At 48.7% G+C, this 27,134-nt stretch overlaps 1 protein-coding gene across 1 annotated transcript in view; it reads left to right on the top strand.

Moving 5' to 3' along the window:
• Positions 1–27,134, top strand: part of LOC119466527 (tyrosine-protein phosphatase 99A-like) — a 206,952-nt gene that overhangs the window by 51,826 nt on the left and 127,992 nt on the right. Inside the window, exon 2 of the mRNA XM_037727048.2 lies at positions 18,141–18,443. Within this exon, the coding sequence (XP_037582976.1) occupies positions 18,141–18,443 (303 nt within the window). The remainder of the gene's footprint in view (positions 1–18,140; positions 18,444–27,134) is intronic.

The following is a 27,134-nucleotide window of genomic DNA, read 5'->3' on the forward strand; positions in this document are numbered from 1 at the left end:
AGCTAAAACGGTGCAGTATTGAGGAAACTGTGAATGCATTCGATTCGCCCTGCGCTTCGTGAATTTATAGTTCACTGCAACTCTCAGTTCGCTACATCTATAAGCTACAGTTCGCTAAGGCCGGGGGCGGCCACGCGTTCCCATTTGCATAACCGGTGGGTAACCGGCGGGCAGCGTTGTTTTGAACACACGCCCTCCCGAAGTCGAGGCGGACACGTACTCAGCCACGAGGCCAGCTAGGGCTGCGGTTACACCTGCAGTTGCGGCTACAGTTCAGGGGCCGAATTCACAAATATTTTAGTTTGTAAGCATGCTCTTTGTCATTCGCCGGCCGCCTGAATTATATGTCCCGCATCATGATTGGCTGGAATTTTCTCTTACGCTCAATTCCATAGCTCCTTCTGAACGAGAGCTTGCACTGGGTGAAACGAACTACGACGTGCAGATGAAGCAAGCCGTGGGTTGCACTGTTTCGAATGAATGCAGTGAATGCAGAGCAGGTGCTGCGCCTCCTGCCTTATGATTCACTAAGTGCAGGCTAATCGAATGGAAATCGCGAGAGCTGGGGCGTCTGGTATAACCCGCACAACGGGGTCTGCTTTCGCAAAAAAAAAATGTTCTGGCGCCGGAACTGTTCGTAAAAAAAATTAAATTATGGGGTTTTACGTGCCAAAACCACGATCTGATTATGAGGCACGCCTTAGTAAGGGGACTCCGGAAATTTGGACCACCTGGGGTTTTTTCACGTGCACCTAAATCTACGTACACGGGTGTTTTCGCATTTCGCCCCCATCGAAATGCGGCCGCCGTGGCCGGAATTCGATCCCGCGACCTCGTGCTCATCAGCCCAACACCATAGCCGCTGAGCAACCGTGGCGGGTGGAATTGTTCGTAATAACTGCTCTCATCCAATCGCGGCGTTCGACAGAAAGCGAGTGAAGGTGGTTGGCCAGCGCAAAACAGTTCTTACGTACAAAAGAAACATTGCGAATTCGACCCCAGAGCCCGGATTCGCACACACACAAAAAGAAAGATCTTACGCTAGAGCAATTTCTAAGAATTGACGCATCAGTCACCGGCGTCGGCATAGGTCTGTTAGACATATTAATGACGAAGGTTCTCGGATGAACAGCACTTACGAACGAACAACTTAAAGGCCGAATTCACAAAGATTTCCGTTTCGCTAACATATCCGTAAATCAGGTTTGGCTAGCACCTCCACTTACGAAGAGTTCTAGCGCACGAACATTTCTGGCCATTTCGTGAATGTCAAATAGCACACACAGAAAAAAAAAGAAAGAAAAGAAAACCCGTTACCAATTCGGCCCCGGAATGGCTGTCTGCGCATTATTGCGATTCACGATTCGCCGGCGACTTCTCAGCGGCCATATATATATATATATATATATATATATATATATATATATATATATATATATATATATAAATCACGATTGCCCAAGACAATACAGTTGACGCTTATATGGGCAATCGCTTTTTTTTCTGATGGGGGAGGGGAGGGAAAAGATTTGAGGATTCGATCGGGACGGCCTGACGGCATCTTTAACACACGCAAGACGTTGCACGGTTCTAGCGAGACGCGAGGCGCCCCATCCCCCTGTTTTAGCCGAAGCCATCGCGGCTTGCAGCTTGGCTTGCTTATCGCCGCGACGAATCAACGGCTCGGCCGAAACGTCCGCGTCGTCCTCTTCCGTACAAGCGGTGAAGGGTAATGGTCGTTAATTCCTCCCCAGCGGGAGACGAGCAGCCCTCTGGCGACGGCGCGGCGCACTTTAACGGTCGCTGCGGGCGACGCGCGCGAGATTGACAAAGGAGTGGAGGGCACGCGCGTTTTTGCGCGGCTCGCTGCATACAGATGAAACATTGTTACTTTTCGCAAATGTTCGCAGCTTGCGTGCTGAGTCTACGGCCTTTGCGGATCGTCAAGTACAAAGTCATGCAGACAGGCCATTCGTGTACAACCTACACGTTTGCTTCCTCACATTAGTCCATATTCTGAGTTGATTGCTTGCTTGCTTACTTGATTGATTGATTGATTGATGATCGATCGATTGATTGGTGAAGAAGAAGAGGAGCACCAACAGCAGCATTGCTAGTGTCATACGAAAAGACTGCCGCTGAAGCTAGAACACAGCCTGCTCCCTTAAACTAGGCACTTTAGCTCTCGCCGAGTCGTCGCGTTTCGACAAAATGTCGTTACCGCAAGTGGAACACGAACCCGCAACCTAGGGGCCAGCAACAGAACATCGTATAGACGTTGAGCCACTGCGGCGATTGCATTAATACTCTGAAAACCGCATCCCGTCTCCGAGAGAACTAGCATACATCATTATCAGTATTAGCACCGGATAAGATTGACAGTTTGCCTTGCTAACTGATTGGAATTGGATTGGAGCTGATTGGGAACTGATTGGCCACTGCCTTCCCGGAGGGGCACACGTGTACGTGATCTGCCCTGTTATCAAGCTCCTCATGACCTGTTTTGATCGTTCTAGCCCTTGTAATGCGTGCGTTAAGCCGTGCCTTGACCGCAAACAATTGTGGTAACGGCTCGTTGCACGCAGAACCTAAGTACTTGTAATGTGTGTGCTTATGTGTATGTATGCTTGTAGCCTATACATACGCATGCGTATGCATGTCGCCGTACTGTAGTGCTTTGTCGGTGGTCCTCGAGGCTGCCTCTCGGCTTGTATTTCGATCTCGTGATCGTATAAACCGATGATCGTATAAATGATGCTTGCTTTACGCGAGCAAATGCGGAAGCTCCTCTCTTCTTTGGAGGCAGCACGGCCGATGCATTACACGGTTGTCGGGCCTCTCCGGCTTCGAAAAAAAGAATAAGATGGGGGGTCGCTCGCGATGCGATTATACCACGCGTCGGGTCGGAAGCTGTCCGGTCAGGTTCTGCTGCGTTATACGCCACGCCCGCAAGTCGATCGATGCCACAGCCTATAGTGGTTATGCTGTTCCGGTTCTCTGCTTTCTTTTCTCTTTCTTTTCTCTTTCTTTCACTTTCTTTCTCTACGTTTCGTCCTCGTTGATGTGGTTTAGTTACGTAGCTAGGAGTCGTCGTTGCACGCTTGGCGGAGGTTTTCCGCGCAGCCGGTTTGTGACCCCGACGCCACAGACCTCGCTCAGGTCTCTCGTGACGTCAGTGTGCGACGTCACGTGATCCGACCTGCGCTGCTCATCGGGCAAATGAGCTATCTAAGGAAGGAACGTGGCTTAGATCAACAACCACTCCACTCACCACTGTTTAAAAAAAAGCAACAAAAAAGAAAAAGAAAATGAAATTAAAGAACGATATTCAAACATTGTTCTATAGTGTACGTAAATAATGAAAGGAGACTTTGCAGCGATGTAGGAAGAAAATTTGATAGCGTGAACAGGTTGTGGCACCTCAGTTCGATAGGCTGTTGTTAATATACCTGTTTTGATAAAGCGATGAAGAAACGTCATTGATAAGCTTCTCTTGATAAATAATAAAACTGCATGGTAAGCGTTTTTTGGTGTGAAGAGAGGTGTTGCCTATAGGCTATATTTTGCAGAAGTGTTTCAGTGCACCATCTTAAATTTGGCTGTTGACGCTGCCGCTTTCTGTCTGTGATAACCAAGTACATGGTGGTATGCAGCCGATTGGTGTGCATTAAAATGGTTGTATATGGATTCGTTGAGTGGTTCGTGAGCACGTTAATTTCACGTCACTTCGCGCAAAACTGAGATGTATATATAGCCCAATGTGGGTGTCGCTGTTTTCTGTGCACTTCGTCTGAGCGCTTCGTCTGAGTACTTCGTCTCCAATAATTTGAACTGAGGTGTACAGTTCGTGTGACCGGCTCAAGGTGGCGGCGCCCGTCAGTCTAAAGTTGTCTAATTATGCAGGCGGGGGGCTTGTTGTGAGGTAGCAGCGACTTTTCATTTGCGTTACGCACATCCGCTTCGCTTCACTGTGCGTTCACTGACGATGCTTTGTTTAGTGAAGTGTACGCACGGTCTCAAATTTCTGCACGCGTGCCGTATCTTGTATGAGAAAGCAATGGCTGTAGAGGTAATCTCAAAGCACGGCGCACAGAATGTGCGGTCGAGGTGCATTCTTTTATATACCTTGGTATGCGTGAGTATGAAAACAGAACCGAGCTTGGCCGTGCGTTTACAATGGCGCATTTACACGCGCAAAATAACATGAAAATAATAAACCAAGCGAGTAAACTAATAAGGACCGCAATGCGCGACGTGATCCATTGTTTACCGACGTATTTGATCAAGAAAACGTTCTGTCGGGGTTCTGACGGCGAAAACTTGACCGAGAGGATAAAAGAATGGCTTGAAAAGAATGAAAGAAAAAAAAAATTCCAGGTGACTCGATCAATCTGGCCCTTGTTTTGGTCGATGGCTCCCACTTGCGCGCCGTACAAGTAATAGAAGCAAGAAAAACAGCAGGTATAAACAATTCAGCGGGCAACTAAGCAGATTGCGTTCAATATATCGGCACTTCCATATAGACGCGAACAATACCGGGGGCTGCCGCAGCCCTGGCACTTGAAAGCCTTTCGTCTTACGGCCCGGGGTCGCGCTAACGTCGGTGCTCGTGGGCGCGTTTTCTAAGAGATCGTAAACGCCCTTGTAATAAACGGGAGCTGCAGGTTCTTCCGCAGTGTCTTTAAAGGAAAAAAATTTATGGGTTACTTTTATGGGCCATCGTCTCCACTCCGTATACAGCGGACCTCTTGAGCGACGTCCACTAAATCACGCTTGTTATGCGCTGCTGTACAGCCAGCCACACGCGCTATTCGGCACGCATGGATGAGCGCCTGGCGATCCGTGTATTTCTTAGGAAGCACCGCCATTTGGCTTCTTCTTGGCTTCTGCCGTGCGGCGGGCTTATCTGGTATTATAAGAAGCGCTAAATTCTTGCATGCGTCGTTGCCTCCGAGGTATAGCGCTTTGCTTTGTTCTGTGTACTCTCGCGGTGCTGTAGCGTTATATAAAGCGTTCGCGAGCCTCAACTGCGTAAAACGGGAACTCGCTGGCTTTAGAGAAAGAGGAGCTCTGTCCGGCGTTTTTGGGCTAGCTGGACAGACCTGGAATGTTGCGTAACGCCGTGGCGGCAAGCAGGAATTTGTTACCGCTTTGCGCTCGACCGTCGACAGTGTGCGTCATGGTCCGGTGGTGTTTTACGTTTATTCCGGTTACCTCGACTGTCCACTCCTAGCTTCTATCCGAAGGTAGAGTGTCTGCTGGCAGTAAAGTATTGACTTTGGACACGGAATCGCGGTGACTGCAGCTCAAACAGACGCGACTTGCTTGGAACGCGGTGCTGGAATTTCGGTGGAGCGTGATACGGGCTCGCCCTTACGATGCAAGCACTACTGTCTGGCTTGTTGGTATACGCATCCGGGGCTATTGGCAGCGCGACGCAGACATAAGGGACCGACGACGTGGTGGTTACAAACAGGGCAGAACAGACGGGTCCGCGAGGGACAGACGACACGATGGGTACAAGATCGCAGACGGGTACGCAAGGGTACACAAACAGACCAGTACTCCATGTACAGACGACACGATGGCTGTACAAGCAGGGCAAAACAGGGGGTGACACAACAGAAGACACACGGGTAGAAGCAGCGCAACGCAGACGGGAGCACAAGGTGCAGACGGCACGATGGCTACAACTTGCAAAGCGAAGCAGACGGGAACACAAAGGACAGACGACGCATTCCGCATACGAGTATAGCTTAGAACAGACGGTATACACAAGAAACGGCCGACAGAAGCGCTAGTGTCGTCGGTTCCTTGTGTTCCCGTCTTTTCTATGCTGCCTGTAACCATGCATTTTCTTATATACGGAACCGTCCAGGCCAGCAACCTTTAGTTTTCATTTATAGCAATTCTCGCAAAAGGGACCTTGGAAACTATAGAGAGTCACGGAATGTCGTAACCTTCTCACATGAAGTTAGTGTACGAATATTCAAACATTTCATAAGCACGCCGAGTAAATGAAGCTCGCGATTGGCAGCTCGCCTGCCTATACGGAGTCTAGATGCATTGCGCTGAGTTATACGAGTTTTGTCGTATAACGGGGGAGGGGGAGCCCGGGGCTTTTGCAATCTGCTTCCTCACAATACGGCAGCCTCGGCAGGCGTGTCAAACCTACGACCTGGTGCTCGACAGTAGAACGCCTTTATATCCACGGCGACATGTAATCCAGAGTGAAAACATCGCATCGTACCAAGTGAGCCATCGAGCACACTGAACGCCAGCCGGAGTTTGTTGATTCGTGCAGTTTAACGTCACGATAAAGCAGCATTGGGATTACGAGAGCCACCCTAAATGGTGAACTCCAGATTCATTTTAGCCACGCGGGATTTCCTCAACATGCATTCATACCTATACGTACACGAGCTTGTTCTTTGCATTTGGCCCCCTACGGAATGCGGCCACCAGCGAAGCCGGTAATTGAAACCACGTAGGACCCCCCTGCTCAGCAACTGTAAACACGCTGTAGCCATATATAGCCACCGGGCCACAGATCACAGAAAAACGTTTCGCGACGCGACACGCCCACTTTAAATCCTCGCACAGCTTAGTGACGTGTACAGATGATCGCTTCGGCATGCCGCCCGCGACATATACCGCACCGAGCGAAGAATCGTCGGTTGCATGGACCCTAGGGATAAAGAGATCCGCCGAGACCTCAAAGAAATAGAAAGAAATAGACGAAATTAAATGCGGGGGGAGGTCGAATACTAACTGCAACGAATTTCTTTTTGCTAGAGGACGTCCGGTTTGCTACCCTGCGACGGCGGAGAGGGAATAAGCGGACGAAAAGGCAGAAAAAAGGGGGAGAGAAAGATCAGGGCGCGCACACACGTGCATAGCGAGTCTATACGCCTCGGGAGAGAAGATAAGTGATGAGAGAGAGGCGGCGCGCCTTCGGAGATCCCGGCGTGCTGATGAACTCTTGTTGTGTGCACAAGAGGGCGTTTGTTTCGAGGAGCGCGCGCGCATGCATAACCTACCCACGTGCGACGACGGCCCTGCGAGCTAGGCATCGGATTAACATAGGACACTCGTCGGCGTCCCTATGCTAATCCGCGGCGCAGGCCGCCTATGGCGGCGCATACTAATCGTGCGAGGCGTCTCGGAAGGAAGAAAACAAAAACGCGATGCCGCTCGCGCAACGTTTTATTGTTCTCAACGCGCTTCGCCCCCGTCGGCGCCTTCCGTTCCCACACGCGTGCGTTGACCGTTAGCGAAACGCGTTTGAATCGAAATGATGATTGTGCACTTTATTATTCGACCCCCTCCCCCGCTATGCGTGCGATCACCCCTGGAATGCGTACACGCGAACGAGCGCCCCGCTGCAAGTGTCGAGTGGTGCACATGTATATGTATTGGTATATGTATATGTATATACCTTTGTGCATTTACGCCGCGAGAAAAGCACCACCTTGCGACAGGCACGGTCACTGCGGGTGGCGCGAGGTGACTCGCTCGAACACCTTCTCACGCGTATACGTATAGTATATAGACCAAGCGGTTGGTACGCAGCAGTGGTGACCGTGTGTCCTCTACGGTGTTCCCGTGGCCCTTGCACTATAGCTGCTATAGTGATGCGCTATAGATGCTTGGAATGCGGCACGAACGAGGGACGCAGTTGAATTAAGGGCATCCTCACTTCCCCGCTGAAGGTGCTTGGTATTTCAGCTTAGGGTACTTTGAATATGCTATAGCTGAGCTTGCCTTCCTTCTAAATCATTCTATCTTGTCTCCTTTAAGCCCACGTTTGTTAAAGTTAAGCCGCTCTATGTATGCCTTCATTGTTCGAGTTAAGTGTCACGGCGGCTATGCTTCCTCAAGGACATTTGTATACCGCCGAAACACGGATATATCGAACCCACGTATAGCGAATTATTGTGTATAACGAACAGCAGTAAACTCCCGTTGAGGACGTTTGTATAAATCTTTTATTTTATATATCGATTCACTTATATATCGAGCTTTCTTGTGATACCCGTCAGATTCGATACGATCCGGGTTCGTCTGTATTATGAACTGCTCAGGAACATTCGTCGCTGTGTGCTTGTGTTGTTGGTTGTGTATGCGCGTGAACTTTAGAACTGTTTGAAACTTTCGCATCGTTTGGTGCAAATCTGTAAACTTTAGAGCGGTATGTACCCAGCGCCGTCTGCAGATGCTATAGGGTCTCTTTGAAAACAGATAATAGAGAAACGTAGAGTGTGCGCTAGCTAGAAAGATTGGTTAAACACCTACTTCTGGGTGTACAGGAGCCGTGCTGTTACACTAAAGAAATTCGGTGCCGTGGCATTATAGGGAAGACCTGTAGACATCGGACCACATAGCACTCTCGCATGCACCTCGAGCTATTTGGAGCTATGTCCATAGAGCAACTTGTTCTCGCCTTTTATGTCCAGAGAAGCTGGAAGTTCCTAAATAAACAGGCATCGTGGAGGCAAAAAAAAAAAAAAAAACGCAGACGACTGCGCCTACAGGTTACTAACACGTATTAAGACTCAATACTAAAAGATAGTAGCGTGGGCTTCAGGGAAGGATCCTTCTTACGTCAAGTCTGAGAGCAACACTGTTTTGCGGCGGTTCGGAAATTTTAATGCGAGAGCATTCTTTGGCTATAAAGCCTACCCCACTTTGGTCTCTCTCAAAGAAAAGAAAAGAATAAGCCGCGGTAACCGTTATTCGTTGCAGAAACGAAGAACACGTTTTAAAGAACGCACTAGCTGCTTATCGAAACAGGAACATTAAGACCCATCTTTATTTCGCACTTAAAAGGAGAGTTCGTGACACAGTTGAGTAATGATCCGCTCTAAACTCCGTAAAGGCGAGTTTTCAAACTACTTATCCGTCAGGAGACGGCGATATCGCCAAGCCAAGAAACAGCTTTTTTTTTTTTCTTTTCTTTCTTTGTACGGGATTTAAAAGAATCCAGGCCGCGAAACGCGGTGACACATCATAAATCTTTTTTTTTTCTTCTTCTTCTCTGTTTCTCCTCGCACGAATAGCCGGCCGAGCTAGCGAGAATTTACGTTCGACCGCAAAGGGCGTACTGCGTGCGTTGGCGGTTTGGAATGAAGGAATAAAGCACAGGAATGCTACATCGATGTTCCACGTAAGAAAAAAAAAGAATCACATGCTAGGCCTAAGAAAACAATTGCGGAGAGCAAAGGGAGAAGCCGAAACGTCGCGTGTCAAGACAAACGTCGCACACACAACAGATGAGAAACGAGAGAGAGAGAGAAGAGATGTATATATGTATACATACGCCTCGGCGCGGCATTCCGCTGAGGTTCTACTATATGTCACACAGCTGGGGAGCGTGCAGATTGGGGGCGTATGCATCGCCCCCTCGTGTTGATTTATGCAGTCCGTTCCACATCCACTGCCGCCGCCATGTTGTTCCGCAGCCGATGCCTTGACCCTTGTCGTTGGATTTCACGCGGCGCCATTCTGCTGCGTCACGCCAGACCATTTGTTCCTCTCTTGCTTGAAATATTGTACCTGAGCGAATGCTATTGTGCAGCTTTTATACCTTGCACGCAGTGAATCGACCAGTAAGTTGTTTGCGCTGCATGCACGCTAGTTCTTATCCTGTGCGAATTGGTTTTCCCGTACTTCGGTGCGACTCGTAAGCAGCCCCAATTTGCTTCGTCTAATTTTGATTAAATTGTACTATAGTGTGGCTAGATTTCAGAAATTATTTCGTGATAATAAAGAGAGAGAAAGTATCGAAGCACTGCGGTTGTAATATAGAAGATTTTATTCATCTGGTTCATGATGATTTTAGCAAAATATGATGTTATGTGTTACGCTTTTTTTTTTCTTTAATCCTATGGTTTCCTATAAAATCCCAATGTTTTAAAAAAATCCCATAAAAATGGTAAGGCTTTTAACTATATAAACAGAGTGTATAGGAATACTCTGGTTATAAATAGTGAGGATCACAGTGTGGCGTCGAAACAGGACGCGGCATATTTAGGTCGTTCTTCCATATGCAAGGAACATTCTGTAAACATAATGCATTGTAAGCCTGTTTTTTTAGGTTGCTTACGGTGGAAGGAACTGTTATGCTTTTAACTTTATGGTGACGGCAACCTAAACGAGTGGGAACTGAAAGACGTATACGCCAAAAAAAAAAAAAAAAGGGGGGGGGGGGTGCATGCAAACAATTTTCTTTCGCTGAAGTTGTTCATTCGCCCTTACTTCGTGGGCCCGCGTTAACCAGGAAGGCAAACGTATAAAACAAAGCCGGGCGTCCTCGGTTAATTAGCCATTCACCGCGGAGTCCCCCTTCAGAACCGCAGAGGCCTGTTGCATCCCACGTGCGACAGTGCGACCTTGTTTAAGAGACCGCCGCACGCTTTCCAAGAACAAAGACCTCCCCGCCGCGCGGCCAACAGCAGCCAGCCCAAGTCAAAGACGTTATAGCAACACGTAGGCGCTTGCTGCAAGATGTCGCGACTGTACCGCACTTTCGCGATTATAACGTGCAATATTGTTTTAGTGTAGACTTTTATATGGACTCTAAAATGAGGATTATAAACTCCAGTTGTGTTAACGATTCCGCAATAGCAAAGCTTACACATTTACCGTCAAAGAAAGCTCGGAGAGATATGAGCAAGAACGATAATACCTTTGGCGACGCCGCCCTGAAATTTCTGCGCAATGCTCGTCGTGACGTGATTAATTTTGACAGCTTCTAGTTTGGTCAAGTTAATTGTTAATCTGGCAAGAATGACTAAGTTGCATTTTAAGTGAACCAAGGACGCAGCCGAACAGGTTTCGTGGAATGCGTTTTTCTTGTGCGGTGCCAAAATGGTCGAATCGACACATCAAAATGCGTGACGTCACACTTCCGTGCCGGCGATAACGTTTCGGCGCGAAGTAATAAATTGAGGCAGGTTATATATTTTGTCGTCCTTTTATAGGCCAATTAATTTTTATTTTCTGTCTATCACCAATGTATACTGACAGAGGGACCTTTGAAAGAAAGCTGCCTATGGGCAGATTGACAACTTCACAGCCTTCCTGAACGGTGGATACGAAGCGTGGTTGCAAGCAAATCACTAAAAACATATAATGCCGCTATCACAGGGCGATTGAACACGCAATCAAAGAAATCAATCATAAAAGCATTGATGAACGTTAGGAAACAGAAACATACACTGTAGTTATGGGCTAATACATAATAACACAGGAAATACACTAGTCACTAACTCAGCTATTAGTAATCAACTCAGCCCCTCTTCCCAGCATTAACAACCTCCGAAGCACAGAACATGTGCAGAAGTGGCAATAAAACGTGTTTTCATTCGAATGCCAAATGAAAGGAAACAGTATTTGCCAGTTTAAACTTATTTTGGTTGGCATAGGGTCTTCTTAAGTCAAAATACTGGTGCAAATTGCACGCGAGTCTTGTTATCTCGTTAGTGCGCTTTTTCGGAATTCCACCGCTACGTGCTAAGACTGGTTCTAGGAAAAGTGCTTCGCCTGCTTCCAGCGCCACAGCGCGTGTCTCGTCAAACGACCCTGGGCTCGTGGTTGAAGGTTTCATTACCCCTCTCCTTTTTACCGTTTCATATATCTCTCTCACTCTCTAGCGCTTGTTACTGCGTGTATGCCGAGGAAATAAACGCGAAAATGTGGTACACTGGTCGATATCCCAGTGCTTTTCTGTCGTCTGCAACGGGGCCGGCAGCGGTGCTCCTGTTGCACACCTCCTCTGCCATACCGCGGTCTTCTGCTTGCACCGTATGCGTACGGCGTCTTCCGGCCGTTTTAATTAGGTCTTTGTCCCGCAGAGGACGCCCGAAAGCTAGGGGGGCGATAGAAGACGCCATGTCGTGTATGCCGCGTCGTTTTGTAAGAGAGTGCGCGCTCGCTGGAAAGCCGCTCGGCATGCGCAGGGCCAAGGAAGGGTCGGTTTGTCGGGACAAAAGGATCGCGATCAAAATAAAGGGAAGAGGTCGACGGGGAAAGGAGGAGAAAGCGTTGACGCGAGACGGCGCGCGCGTCGCGGTCCAGCCTGCCGGTTTTAACAACACAAAAGGGAGGGTCAGGAACCACGGTGCATATATATATATATATATATATATATACGTACTCGTCGTACGCACCTCTGGTCGCGCATCTCATTAGGCCTAACGGAAGAGGACGCTCGGTGTCGTCTGCAATCACGCACGTCGTCTGCTAGAGACGCGCGCGTCGTCTTCTGCTTCAGTGCAGACGGGTTTGTGCGTATACGAGTGGCTTGCGCGCACGCGCAAGCGTGCTCCGGAAAGGAAACTTCCTCTCGGGGAAGCGAGAGTAGATTACGTTCGCTCAAGGAAAAGCGGTACGTTACAGCGTGCCGCTTCTTTATTTGCGTAATGAGTTGACCCGCTTTCGCGGCCGCACGCGCGCCGTGTCTCGCTGACAACAAAGGACAGAGGGAGAAAGGTTCGCTGCGTGCTCAACCAACGGCCAGACAGAAGTTCGTTGCGACGCGCATGCGTTACCTCACGTCGCGTGGGCGCTCGAGCTATACATACAGTATACAGTAACGGCGTAGCTTCCTGTCCCAACGTTCGCGGGGGGTACGCACACAAAGCAAAATGGCCCGTGCTGCCGCAAAGTCGTGCCGACGGCGCGGGGTGGGCATGCGACGAGAGCCCTTGAGCTCCCGGCGCGGTGTGTAGCAGACGACGCGATGTCGTCGAGTGTCGCTCTCTCCACTGCTCTCATCTGTCTTTCTTTATGTATTTCATTTTCTCTACCTCTTTGCTAAGTATACTTTCACTGGCACCGGTGACGCCGTTGTTTCGAGCACAATGTTTCTTTAAAGGCCTCTTCGAAGCCCTTGCCGTGCGTCAACCGTGTTCGTTTCTTTCCGGGCTCTCTGAGCTGTTGCTGCTGCTTCGTCGTCTGCTTGCTGGATGCTGCCGGCTGCTTTTTGTGGCTGTTTTTATGTCACGTAAGCCCCTGTAGCGGCGTGGCTTGGCTTTATTGAGTCACCCACGCCCCGCTCTTCTCGCCGTTCAAGTGACGACCCTTTCTTTTCTTTTCTTTTTCTGCCCCCCCCCCCCATCTCTCTCTCTCTTTTCTGTACACATGCCAGAAGATTATGGGCGGGATGGGACGAAGTGAGACGTGGCCGTTATTATTATTATTTGCTCATGACATCTGTTACTCTTTACTAGCTGTATATCAGTTCCAGGCAAATGCTTACAATTACACAAAAATACCACGACATATCGACAACGCGATCACTATTTTCCCCAAACACAATCACTTGACAAATCTGGGGTGACAACAAGCACAAGGCAATAGTTTGGTGATCACGAAAGCACATTTCCGTTAGCGCAATTGAAGTTGTGATTGCAAATGGAAGAATGGATTCTGCATTTTATGACAGGCTTAACTTCTGTAACGAGAATCACTGACCAGATATGGGGTCAGATTCGTGCAGTATGCATGGCAACCACTCTAGGAAATTGTTTTTCGTTGTCTGACTCCCCCAAGGGCATTGCACTGAAAGCTGAACTCAACTCGCTCTAGAGTGCATTTCTCGAGACCGCGATTGCATAACTGTCATCCTGCCCTCGTTGGCAGCGAACACATTTGACAGCGTCGCTCAATCGTCATTACTGCAGGTTCGTTGCATAATTAAGTACCCTCCAGCCTGATTTTGCATTCTGTCTGTATAGCATTACAATCCCACCACGTATAGAACACGGTCTTACTGAACAACTAGAAGAAAGAGATTGCTGGATATTCTCTGCGTGCATATTGCGTTGCCTTCGTAGGCCAAGTTATACTGCATTCATTGCTCAGCAAAGCGCTACTATTTTTTTATAGCTCTGTTTCAAGTACATGCTCGCAGACATATGCACTTGCTTCTTTCTACAAACTACTCAAGTCACTTGCTAATGCCTAAGCTTGAGCATGTTACATATTTCTGTACAATGTATGAATATGTCACTTTACATGCCACCCTCGTCAACTAGGGTATAGCATGCTAGGCGTATGGCCAGGCAAACATCTCCAGCGTCCATTAAAGAACGCTCCTCTCCTATTTATATCGCAAGTGTAGTCGTTTCATTGCATGTACAAAAAAAAAAACATTTTTGAATGCATGTTTCTCACCGTTCGTGAACACCTGTTCTTTCGTGCATCGAAGTCGGTGCAATGCGGCTCCGACAGTGTTCGAGCCACCCTCCGGAAATTCCGTAACCAGGCCGGATGGAGAACGGAGAAATAATAAATGCGAAACGGACGGAGCGCGGGGCGTCAGTCACGATATGTGTGTCAAACAGATGCCATTGGAAAGAAAAGACTGGCCCGGCACTTCAGACGCGAGACCGGCTGGCATTCCGCGCCGAGGTTCCGTATGTCACGCACCTGCGGTCGAGGGCATTATAGATTTCATGTATTATATGCACGATGGATTGCGTTCGTGGTTTCTTGCGCAATCGCGTATATCGTGAACTGGCCGACGGAATATATATATATATATATATATATATATATATATATATATATATATATATATGTGTGTGTGTGTGTGTGTGTGTGTGTGTGTGTGTGTGTGGGTGTGTGTGTGTGTGTGTGTGTGTGTGGTGTGTGTGTGTGTGAACGAGAAGACGAGGGGAACCGAAGGGCTCGATTTCTATTAATCATGTCATAAGAAGCCAACAAAGACACCAAGGACAACATAAGGGAAAGCACTTGTACTTACTAATTGAGTTAAAGCAATGATAGATTGATGGAAATGAAAGTGGTTGAAAATACAACTGGCCGCAGGTGGGGAGCGATCCCACGTCTTCGCAGTACGCGTGCGATGCTCTTCCACTTTCATTTCCATTACTCTAGCATTTCTTTAACTTAATTAGTAAGTGCATGGAATTTATCCCATGTTTATCCCATCCTGGCTTCTATGATGGTATATATATATATATATATATATATATATATATATATATATATATATAGGGAAATCAAAAGCACAACTTCGCGGTTATCTTAGGTTTATTATTTTCCCAACAGTTTCGGTCGGTGGACCGACCTTTTTCAAGGTGTGGTCGGTCCACCGACCGAAACTGTTGGGAAAATAATAAACCTAAGATAACCGCGAAGTTGTGCTTTTGATTTTCCTAAATACGCTTGGCCCATTGAAAAATCCAGTTACTTACTACTATATATATATATATATATATATATAGGACGACACCTGCTTTACTCTGCTGCTGTTTATTTCCGAATTTCTGCGAAGTAGTTTTAAAGCGAAGCGTTCTTTGCGAGACCCCTTGGACTTCGCTGACCGTGTCCTGTCAAATAGCTGAACACGGGACAGGACAGCATCGGCTTATATATGGTGTCCCAAACGTAACTTGCACCCTAAAAAGTAACTCACACCCTTTTTGGGCGTAAGGGTGTGAGTTACAGACATATAAACATCCTTATTTACTTTTATAAGTGTAAGTTATGTTGTAGTGCAGCTAACGTCAGCCAAGCTGTTCAAAGAAAATAAAGAGATTCGAAAAACACGGTGCATGTTACCTATTTTAAGACGGAACGAATAAAGCATTTACTGCAAAAATTACATGTTGTAGATTAGTTATTGCTACGGTGTTTGGTCAGGATCTGGTCGCGCACGCCCAGCTACCTTCTCAGGGCAGATAGCTATAAATACCAATCGCAATACAGATCCGTATGCCTTGCGCAATGTCGGGCATTCTCGGCTGTATCTCCCGATGATTTCGTCTCCGCACTGAAAACGTACAAAAAGAGGAGGAAGAAAAAGACTTCGCGTGCCGTCTGTTCTCCTGGAATTTTACAAACAACTCGGGAAACGCCCGCGCTATGGCGCCACAATCTATAAGAATGGGGAGGAAAATCATACTTTATACTTCGCGAGCAGCCTCGGCAATGGCCGCCACAGTTATCGGGACCTGTCAAGAGGAGGAAGCCCTGACCTCGACGTTACACGTCCTATCGTAAACCGAGAGGTCGCGACGAAGTCGCGTGCCTTTCTGGGGGTTTTTAAACACCCCGACATGTCGAGTACTTTTGTAGCTACCGTTGGGTAACGCCTGATTTACGACCTGCCGAGATCTGTCCTGTTGTTGCTTCCGGAAAAAAAAAAAATGCGCTTGAAGATACAGGGAGAACTTAAGGGGACTACGGACGTGTGTTTGTGTGTGCGGGAAGTAGAGGGGGAGGGGGAATGGTGGAACGTTCTAGGCAGTGGACAAGAAAGCGGGGGAGATTTCGTCTCCGAGATAAGACAAAGATGGCGGCGGTGGCGCTATTAGCGCGCGCATCCGGACTTGAGAGAGAGAGAGAGAGAGACGCACAAAGGAGTCGTCTGCTTTGAACGCTGTTGCTTCGTCTGTCATGTTGCGCGTGCCCCTTAAAAATTGTCTGCCCAGTTTCTAACACGTTTCATATTTGTTTCTTTATTCAACCCCCCCCCCCCCCTCACCTTATTATTCTTACAGTTGCTTACAGTTGCTCTTAAATCGTTTGCCGACAAGGCGCGCTTGCATTTTATCTGTTGTTGATTTCCTGCTTTCCGCGAAATCGTCTGCTTACTGCATGCCTTCGTCTGCCGCTCGTTCCTATGTCGTCTGCTACACGACTGTCATTTTCTCGCCGTCCGCTTTTGCTTTTCACCGCTCTCGGGCGCAGTTCTCGCCTTATCTCGAGCTTTATCGGGCGGCCGTGTTATTACGGAGAGTAAAAGTGACAGCGCCGCTTGTCGAGACGCAGAAGAACAAAGTAGAGAGAGAGAGATAGAACGATGTAAAGGAGGAGGAGTAGGCGGGACGTCACGAAGTTTCGCGATGACGGCTCGACGAAGTGGCCGCGGAGGCGGAGTCGGCGGTGCCTTGGAGTTCGGGGACCGCGCAACACAATGACCTCGCTTTCTTTTTCAATTTCTCCCGGCACACAGATCTTTCTTTTTCTGTCTCCGGGCTTGTTATGTTTGAACCACATATTGTAGTTGCTACGGCATTGCGCCGGACGTGTTGTACGCGATATCGCCTGGGCATCATATGCACGATCCGGAGACGGATCTGCGATCAACACGATAACAGGAGACTCCCCTTATTGGGAGTTGGTTGCGAAGTGTTCCAGAAAGGATACGATTTTAGGTCGTCTAGCGCTTACCTGTGTCGGAATGGCGCTCGCTGGCAAGATTTCTTTTTTCACTTCAAGGTAGTGGGAACGTCTGGAATTTTTGTAGGACAATCGGCAATGTGCGAGTGTGGGGGAATCGGCCTCTGATTATTATGGTGCATGTGGATTTGTTGCGCCATCTAGTATGCACTCTGAGAATGACGGCAATTGCATCCGATGTTTCGTATTTATTCACCTTTTTTTTTTTTTCTTGGTTATATATTTGACACATAAGGGGCTTGAGACAAATGACACGAACCAGTGGAGGCACTAGCTAAAACTTGCACAACTACTAAAATTTGCTAGGTTCGACACCTCAGAGGAGACATACGACACGCAAAAGGCTTCAGACAAAATTCTTCACGAACCAGTGCAACCACTTTAGCATAACTTAAGATCGCGTATCGAATCTGCATCAAGACTGAGAGCTAGGCTGGCTGGAATGCATCCGCGCTTTACAGCGAAGCTGTTAGCCTCTCGTTCGTCGGCATTTTTCGTGTCCTGCCCGTGAACAAAAACTTTCATCAGCAGCAATAGCTCATACCCCCTAAGCAAGTAAAAATGAAATGGCCCATCCCCCTCGTAATGCAGAGGCTACAGACACTAAGCAAAGTAAAGCGAACACTGCATGCATTCATTGAAATCACCCATAACAACACACAGAACAGGATCCGTTTCAATAAAGAACGCGCTCAAAACAAGCATCCGAACCGTCGACAAAGCACTGCGCACCCCCCCCCCCCCCCCCCCTTCAGCAGTTGCAGTGGTGGTTTCGCAACAGCTTCGCTGGACATCCACTTTCGGAATGCCAGGATGGCCAGTCACTTTTGTGACAACGTGGTGCCATATGTGTTCGCAGTGTCCTAGTGTACGCTATATACACTGTCCTGTGCCTCACGTGGTATACTCTTCTCCTCCGGCTGCAGGTGATGGCGAGGCGGAGAAGATCTTCGTGCGCGTCGGGGCCAACGTGACGTTCCGCTGCCCGGACCTACCCCAGTCGGGTCAGCAGCCGCGCCACTTGACCTGGTGGAAAGAGGACCGGCGTCTGATCGAGGCGACCCGCGAGCGTGTCACCGTGGCGCCCGAGGCCGGAGCCCGGGTCGCCCTGATGCCCGGATCCAGTGCCCTGCTCTTCCGCTCGGTCGTGGCCGAGGACAGCGGAGAGTACCAGTGCGTGGTCAACAACCGACAGGGCAGGCGGGGCATCGTCCGACTCTACGTGCAGGGTGAGCGAGCGCTTCCGTATAATACAAGTCGATACAAGACGCTTCTTCGGCTTCGATCGATGGATATGGATTGCTATGGATACAAATATTTCTCGAGATTGTGATCCGAGTGCAGCATTAGATTGACGCGGGTGACTATATAAGACGTATAAGACCGAACCAGAGTTCTGTGTCCATACTTAATCATGATTATTCTATTTGCTATGATAGCGGTGCACGATACGTACTTTCCCCTCACCCCTTTGCAGGGTAGCAAACCGGATGTGTCACGACAGGCATCGCCAGCGTGACACAACGCGTTGGCAAGGACACGGTGTCCTCGCTGACAGTGCCTAGTTCGATCATATCCACGTCCTGTGGATTCTCGGCGTGTAATTAAAAGAAAAATCTTACATAGAACTGTTAGTAAGCGAATACGTTAACCAATCGGACATAATATTATGTTGGGCACACTATTCGGCCGGCCAATAGCAAACAACCCTTACGAGAGAAAAGCCTTTGCGAATTCGGCCCTCGAAGCCTTCATTCTTGGCGTGCCGTAGATCGTCATCGAATGCTTCGACGTCCGTGTGTGTACAGATGCGAACGTGGCCATGTTCTCTTCTTATTAATGGATTTCCGAGGGTCGGCAGACGGGCGCGACCCAGTTTACGACCATCGGTTCATCGACGTTCTGCGGGAGCTATTCCCGTCCCTTTTCAATCGACTCTGACTGCCGCTTCGCATCGCAAGTCACGTGGGAAAACGTGAGGGTGTAACACGTGGACGTTCGCTTGCTCGAAAAGTGCAAGCACCTTATCAGCCTCGATCTCGGCAGATAACGACTCAAAAGCAAGCGAGCTTATTCTTCGCGTCCTCTTGGCTCTTGGCTCCGTTGTCAAGATTTCTCGAATAAACCTGAGCCTAATATCGAGAGAAAGCCAGAGAAAGCCAATTAGGGTCACCAAGGGTGACTGAAGGTCATTAAGGACGCAGAGGTAGCGAACAAAATGGATTTTTAATAGAGCATAGAGATCTCTTGTTCCTGCCATCGTTATGGGTTTCGGTAGAAAATTGCCGTATACGCAAAGAAGTATGTCCGATCGAGCTTCACTTCGCTGATAAACGCCGCAGTTCTGATGTGATCCGTCATTGCTTCCTGCTGTCAAATGAACCGTTGGTTTTTCGAAGTGGACGGTGAAACAAACTTTCGTACTCAATTAAATAATTTAAATTCTGGCATTTCGCATGCCACTTACAGTCGATAACGAACCTCGATTTAACGAAATTCTCGATTTAGCAAAATTCGCGATGTAATGAACTATTTGTATTTCCCGATCTTAGTTCCATTGAATTAACGAAGCCTCAAATTAATGAAATTCGCGATACGAAACCGACTTCATCGTATACAGCTCGCAGAGCACTCTCAAGCGGGAGGTAGGAGCTGTGGGTTCGGCACTGGCCTGCGCCGCACGTTGTCTTTTCGCCCACTGCCACTTCCCTCTTCCCTATTCTTTCGTCATTTCAAATGAACACCGTATTTAACCTCCCTATGCTTCTTCTGACGTTTTATTGTTGTTAATATGATTATTATTATTACTTGCTATTATTATTCATATTTTTCTTTCTGTATTTGTATTCGAATTTTAATTTTTATTTACCCGTGCCCCAGCTAGCACTCAGACCTTAGGGTTGTTCCTCGGCACGTTAAATAAACATTTGATTGATTGATTGATTGATTCATTGATTGATTGATTGACATGATAAGAAGGAGCTGTGGGCGCACAAATGCGGCGCCAACTTCCCCCCTTGTCCCATGCATGAAGATTTAGTGTATTGGTGGTTTTTATTTTTCTTTCTTTTTAGATATAGCGCCATATTTTACATATAGCACATTCTGACGCTCTTGTGTACATGCAACTTATACATGAAACCTGCTGTACGTATAATATGACGTACACATATATATTTTCTTCGCGTGGCCATGCACTCAAGTCGCACACAACCCTGTAATTCGCAGTTGAGCAATTTCTCACGAAGAGTCGTAGTGTTTCACACATACGGTGCTATACACTCTGATACCATTGTATACGTGTAACATACACGCCCGTATGCATGAAACGCACTTTGCATATATATGACATACACGTGTCTCTTTCATTCGCGTGGCCAATCAAGTTGCATCCGACATTGTAATTCGAATCTTACAACAACGTATATACCTAAGTATACGTTCCGTTCAGCGTTGAGAGAGCGAAAACTCGTGTCGTCCATGTCACGTGGTCGACCCCCCTGCCGCTTAAATAAAGGCCCGCGATGTCGGCGCCCGGCAATTCAATCTACCTCATCGCGCCCCCAGCACGAGCTCGGACCCGGCGTCCGCGCGTCGACGAATCGCGTGATTCCCATCCATGAGCAACGTTTCCGTCGACTGTCGCTAGAAAAGAAACAACTACGCACGCAGGGCAATGCTCTCTCGGCCGCCCAGCCATTTGCTCGTAGTCGTTTCTTTCCCATTCTTCTTTCGTTTTTGTTTCGTTTTGTTTTGTTTACCATCCTGTCTTCCACACGCACACTGTGCTTCAACGCGCAGAAAAGCTCCGTGTTTATTTCGGGAGCGCGATCGTTACCTCGCAACACTCATGCACCTCCTCACCGAAGCCTAACTTCTTTTCCGCCGTAGCTTTCAGTTGTAAACACACACCCGCGCCTCGAACGCAATATCCCAGGTGCTCTATAGGGAGTAAACGGCGAGATAGACCGCAGAAATAATCCAATCGAATGTCAATATCAATTTCCCCTAATGCGGCGCGTTACTTTGCTCGCGTGAATATAGCGTGCGCCAGTCGGTCGCTTGCGGTGGGCAATTTCTTTCGCGTTTGGCTGAACGCAGCTCGCGACTGGGCCGTGGTGCGGGTTAGGGACCGAAGCGATGCGATCTGTATATCTTCGATCTTCGCGTGATCGAAACGCCGGATTCGAGAGTGGGGGCAATATCTTCGGGAGACATCTGTATATATGAATACGTGGCGCGTGCCTCTGACCTGCATTGGCGGCTGCAGTTGCTTGTTGCTAGATTTCTTTTTCTTTCTTTATTTTCTTTCTTTATTTTCTTTTTTTCTCCCCACCGGGGCGAAATGATGCCCGTCATTTGACCTACGCCCTTCCGATGCGCGCGATGCGTGTAACACCGGTGCACGTCTTCGCTTCCGTGGCAGCTTAATGGAGGGTAATAATAGTAAGAAAGCAGAGTAGAAAGCAACCGCGTTCATTAAGTGCTATCCCAGCTTAGCTGCTAGGCTAATCGGTTAATTCTCTCTCTCTCTCTCTCTCTCTCTCTCTCTCTCACACACTATACGTGTATAAGTGATAAGGTGATATAAATGATATGAAAGTGATAAGGGAAAGGCAGGGAGGTTAAGCAGGTTGAGCCCGGTTGGTTACCCTGCTATGGGGAAAGGGTTTCTGAAAAATGAGACCAGAAGAAAAGGTCACAGTACGCACGCACACACATGTACACGCGTCTGTGTGGGCACGTTTTCAGTCAATCACCAGCAACGTGCGTGTCTTCGTGTGTTGGCGTCGTTCACTCAGCCACAAGCAGTCGTATGTATAGTCTGGTGTGTACCCTTTGTGAAAAGCATGTATACGAACTATACGTTGTATGCGACAGCCAGGCTGTCGGATTGCAAAGAATGCAAAGATATGTGTGCACGTTAAAGAAACCTCGGTGGTCAAAATTAATCCGGAGTCACCCCCTCCCCCGCCACACTATACGGGGGTGCCTCATAATCAGATCGTGATTTCGGCACGTAATATAATGTTTTTTTACCCTTTCCCGAATTTCGCGCCGTAACCAGAGTGCCGGTTAGTCTGACGTCACAAATTTCTATGGATCTATAGACAGATTTATCTGCAGACATGCGCTGTAATAGACGATTGTATAGACAGTTGTATATAGACTATGTATCTATAGAAAGGCGCTGTAAAGGTTGGCAAAACTTCTTTGAGTTTACTATTTCGCTCCTACCGAATGCAAGTGGTGCTTCTTGTACGGGTAAACAGTAAGTATAGATCCACGACAAGCCGACGTATTGAACATTTATCTCGGAAAGGAAATCGCCGTCTAGCTTCAAGCTCCACTTAACAGCGTGCGTTGTTAAGCGAGCTGGCGCGTGATGAAGTGCGCCAAAGTGAGCATACATTTTTTTTTTTTTCAGACAAGGGTAAAGAAAGCTCAGATTAGCCAGTTCGAGCGCGCGCCTTGAGCTCCCGCATTGTCCAACCCTGCAGCTCGTCGTTCAAACATTGTTACATTGTACAAAGCTGTGCACGCTTTCAGTAGATCAAGTTGATATATATCTTTTTTCTTCAACACTGCGCACGATGTACACGCACCACTTGTAAGGCAACACTATATCTCCGTGTAGCCGAAAAAGCACGCTCGTGCCTGTGTTCTCTCCGGCGGACCCGCGCCAGCAAAAAAGGGCCTCTTCGGCATTGCCTCTCCACCGCATGCCGCCGTACAGCTCGGGTCATATCGCACCGCCATCTCCTTCCATCCGCATTTGTATCTTTATACTTTCTGCGAGTCGTGCTTTCGGAAGCTACAAGCCACGATGCTACCGACCGACCGACCAACCAACCGACCAGCCCCAGGACTGCCTAGGCAGCCCATTGCGCCGGGCACGCTTCGCAACTCTCTCCCCGCACAACCACGTCCCTATAAGCACGATGATGGCTGCTTCACTCTTTCCTGCAGGCGCTGGTCAGGCCGGTTCGAGCTCTCTGCACGGGCTTCGTCTATCGCTTATACCGCAAGAAAGCACAAACCCTCCTCTATTTTTCTCTTACCTGCGACGAGAGAACAGAAAGTATAGCTGTCTAGCCTGTAAACTCGCCTTCTCTCTCCCTCCCACCCACTCTCTTCATAACCTGCCGCCGTCTGCACGCGCAACCCCCCGCCGCCATCTTCAACTCATATCCACTACTGTCTTGTTTGCGGCCGGTTGCTTCTGCTGCTTCTGCTGCAGAAGTTGCTCCTCCGGGCTTCCTCCTCCACTTCCACACCGCTGCTTGCGTGGTAGCCATTTGACCACCGCCGACAACAACCCTGACGCCACGAGACCCCCCTCCCCCTCAACGAGCCTTTCACAAGTCGTCTGGCGAGCCGTGCTAGCAGACGACGGCCTTCTGCGCGCTGCCTCCGCTTTGCTCGAGGAGTGGGGGCATTAGGCTTAGCTCCCGAGAAGGGCCCTCGCTCTCTCCGTAGAAAGTCGTGACCAACCGACTCAACTTGGTAGCCCGCCGCCGAAGACCCACACCCCTCGCTGCCTACCTTGTCTGCCCCTCCCGCCCGCCCGCCTGCCTGCCTACCTGGCGGCTCCCGCCGTAGCTCTACGCCCCCCCCCCCCCCTCCCCTTCTCTGGTCGTTTTGTTTTTGTTTCGTCCACCACCATTGGCGATGCCTCCTGACCCGTCCTGTTCTTTTGTGTAGTTCGCTCGAAGTCGTGCCGTGCTTCTTCGCTGCTTACCAAGCGCTCGCGTGCTCGTGAACCACAGATATAAGAAGGAGGGGGGGGGGGGGGGGGGATGCGGGAGGAGCACGGAGGTTTGTTCGTTACGTACCGCCATCCAAGCTCTCCGCGAACCGCTGGGTTGTTTCTTACGATGATAGTCGTTGCCGGGGAGTTTTATGTTTCAGCTTCTTACGTTGTTTCTTTTCACCCTACAGGGAGGAGCATATACACATGCACGCGGCTTCTCCTTGTTCCTCTTCTTCATTTCGTACACCCAGCACCATGCGGTGCAATAAACGGTTGCTCCGAAGTAGCAGACGGATGAAGGAACGAGCAAACGAACGGACTGACAACGCGTCTCATAGGAGGGCCTCTCGTTTCACTGTGTGGCTTTCCTTTCCTCCTTAGCCGGACACGCCATATAGCAGGTATTCCTTTCAGAGAAGCATCCCGCTGAGAACGGTTTCTTTGCTTCTTTGTTTTTTGTTTTTTTCTCTGTTTATTCGTTTCACGGGGCGAGGTTTGCTCGGCGAAAAAAACCGCGCGCACGTGCTTGCTCGGCAGGACGTGCAAATCGTGAACACGGATTTCTTTTGCGGTATCGGCGGTGCTTATACGCGTGCGAATGCAAGTACACACATTTTGTGCTTGTTCCTTCTTCTGCTCCCCCTCTGCGCGCCCACTCATGTTTGTCCCTGTAACTGTTTCATTTCTTCGTGCGCGGGACACAAGACGTAGTTTTTCTACTCCCGCTGTTTTAGACGTTAACCACATCTTATTTAGGCTCGAAGGTGCGCTTCTCTCCTTTATTCTCGTCTGTACACATTTCGCGTTCTTGTTACTGTCGTCTGCTTTCTTTTCGTTTGTCGTCTGCACACATTTCGTTTCTTCTCTAACAGACGGCCGTCTGCACTGTGTTTTCCCTTCTCTCTCGAACCTCTCTCGTTCTCCTCTGCACGGAATCGAATGGCGTGGCTTCGTTTCGTTTCATTCTGTTATTCTTTATTCTCCCTTCTTGCACTTCTCTGGAACGCACGCGCGCTTGAGTACGACGACACTCTCACTCCTTCGTGAGCTTCGTAACGCAAGACCTACACGCTTACCGTTGGCGAGGAGAATAGGCCTATTAGACGGAGTTCCGTCTGCACCTGCGCGTTCCAGACGACAAGCTTCTGCAACTCGTGATGGAGCTAGCAGATCATGTGGGCAGGCTCCCTATTCTTCATCCCAACGCACTATTTCGAAGATCACTTCACGTACCATGCCTGTAAGCCGTTTCTTACGTACGACGAGCTACGTACGCCCGTATGTAGTATAACGTCGTACGTATGAACACTCTGCCTGGGGGGCGTTTGCTTGTCGTCTGCTCGAGTTCGTGAGCTCGATGGCTGGAATCGTGCCCTAAACGCAACGCCATAACGAGGCCTACTCACGCTGTGCAAACAAGTCGTTCGGCTCGATACACAGAGTTCCGGCATTGAAGCCTGCGCGGTTGGCAAAGGCAAACAGGATGGGAGAAAGTGAAAATGGATGATTGTCATTTGCTCTCGTTGGTTCGTAGTTTTTTTTTTTTTTTCGTTCTGTTCCGTCGAAGCAGGCTGTTTGGCGCGTTGTAGGAAAGAGAAATTCGGGTATCGCCTATTGTGTTGGCCGCCTCACGCCCTAAGAAAAAGGCGGAGAGTGGTTAGCGGTGGGAACCGTGCGTGCATTGTTTGAGCATTCGCGTTATGGTCGACTTTGTTTGCACAGCGGTAATAACTTTCTCCTCCTGTTGGCACAACTGTGTGTTCCTTCGTTTCTGGGCGTCGAGGTTTCTTACACGCTCCTCTCGAGTGGGTGTCGCTTGCCAGTGTTATAGTTTTGAGGGTATGAATGATTTATTTCATGTTTCTACATTTTAGGATAGCGTGTTTTATGTTTTCCTTTAGAATCTGGATTCCGCATACAACACCGCAGTCACGCTTCGCTCTTTGAAGTCTTCAAAGGAGTACAACAGTTATTATGCGGCGATCGCTAATTCACAAGAGATTCAGGGGCCGAATTCACAACGCTTTTCTTTCGTAAGCGTTCTTTCCCATTGGCTAGCCTCCGTCCCTAATAATATGTCCACCATCAAGATTGGCTGAAGTTTTCTCTTACGAAGAATTCTATAGTGTAAGAGGTTTTGGTAAATACGGGCACAGTAGGTTATAGCACTAAGCAGACTTTCTTGATACACTCAGTAATTGCTGTGTTTTAGTAACTTTCTTGTTTTTGCCATCGACGAATTGTACTACGCTCAAAGAAGCGCACAGAAGAAAATTCTGACGCGACCTAGCAACGGCGAGTCCCCTGTAGAGAAGCGGCACCTTTACAGTTGACTGCCGCGTGTCAACGTGCGCGATGCAGGAGGGAGCGATGTCTCAGCTGGACAAGCATAAAGAAAAAGGCAACGCCTCTGCTGCTCACTCAGAACTCGGTGTCTCTGCGGGACATAGTATGATTGACGTGCGCCCGTGGCGTATTTCCCTGTGCGCGGTACGTCATGGAAGCAGTCTCACCGCGTGGCGGCACCTCCTGCTTCCTCCATGAACCCCAAAAGTGGTGACGGTCGTCCCAACGTCAGCACTATTCTTTTTTTTTTTTTTTCAAAGACGGAGTTCACAAGGTCTGCCCGGAGCATCCAGGAAATGACGGCCTTGTCAAAAAGCAAAACAAAAAAAAAAAAAGAAAAGAAAAAAAAAAAAAAGAAAGATAAGATATACAGTTATAGAGGAAGTTTCAATTTTTTTTCTTAGTCCATCAGTGGCGCGACGTCAACAAGCGGAGTCTAGTTCAATTGGTCTTCTGCTTCGACTTCTGCTTCGACTTCTGCTCTGTCTTCTGCTTCGTCTTCCGCTTCGTCTGTTGCTTCCAACTCCGCTTTTTTGTTCTTGTTCTCTTTTGCACATCAGCGGGCGAAAAGTCTGAACGCCAGCCACGTCCCCTCCTTCCCGGATACATCCAGTCACCGCTCAAGCCATCGCAATCCATTGCCGCTGGTATTTCAGCGTGTATAACCTCGCACCATAGCCCGCGCTTCGCGTAATACGCAGACGCGCTGCACCGACACGCCTTCTATACGACGCATCGTCTGTTCCGCAGCAAGGCGAAGCAGACACCGATATTTCGTCGTCTGCTATCATAACTCGCTTCGCTCATGCAAACATGCCGT

Source organism: Dermacentor silvarum, chromosome 10 (genome assembly GCF_013339745.2).
Source record: "Dermacentor silvarum isolate Dsil-2018 chromosome 10, BIME_Dsil_1.4, whole genome shotgun sequence".
NCBI classification, from domain to species: Eukaryota; Metazoa; Arthropoda; class Arachnida; order Ixodida; family Ixodidae; genus Dermacentor; species Dermacentor silvarum.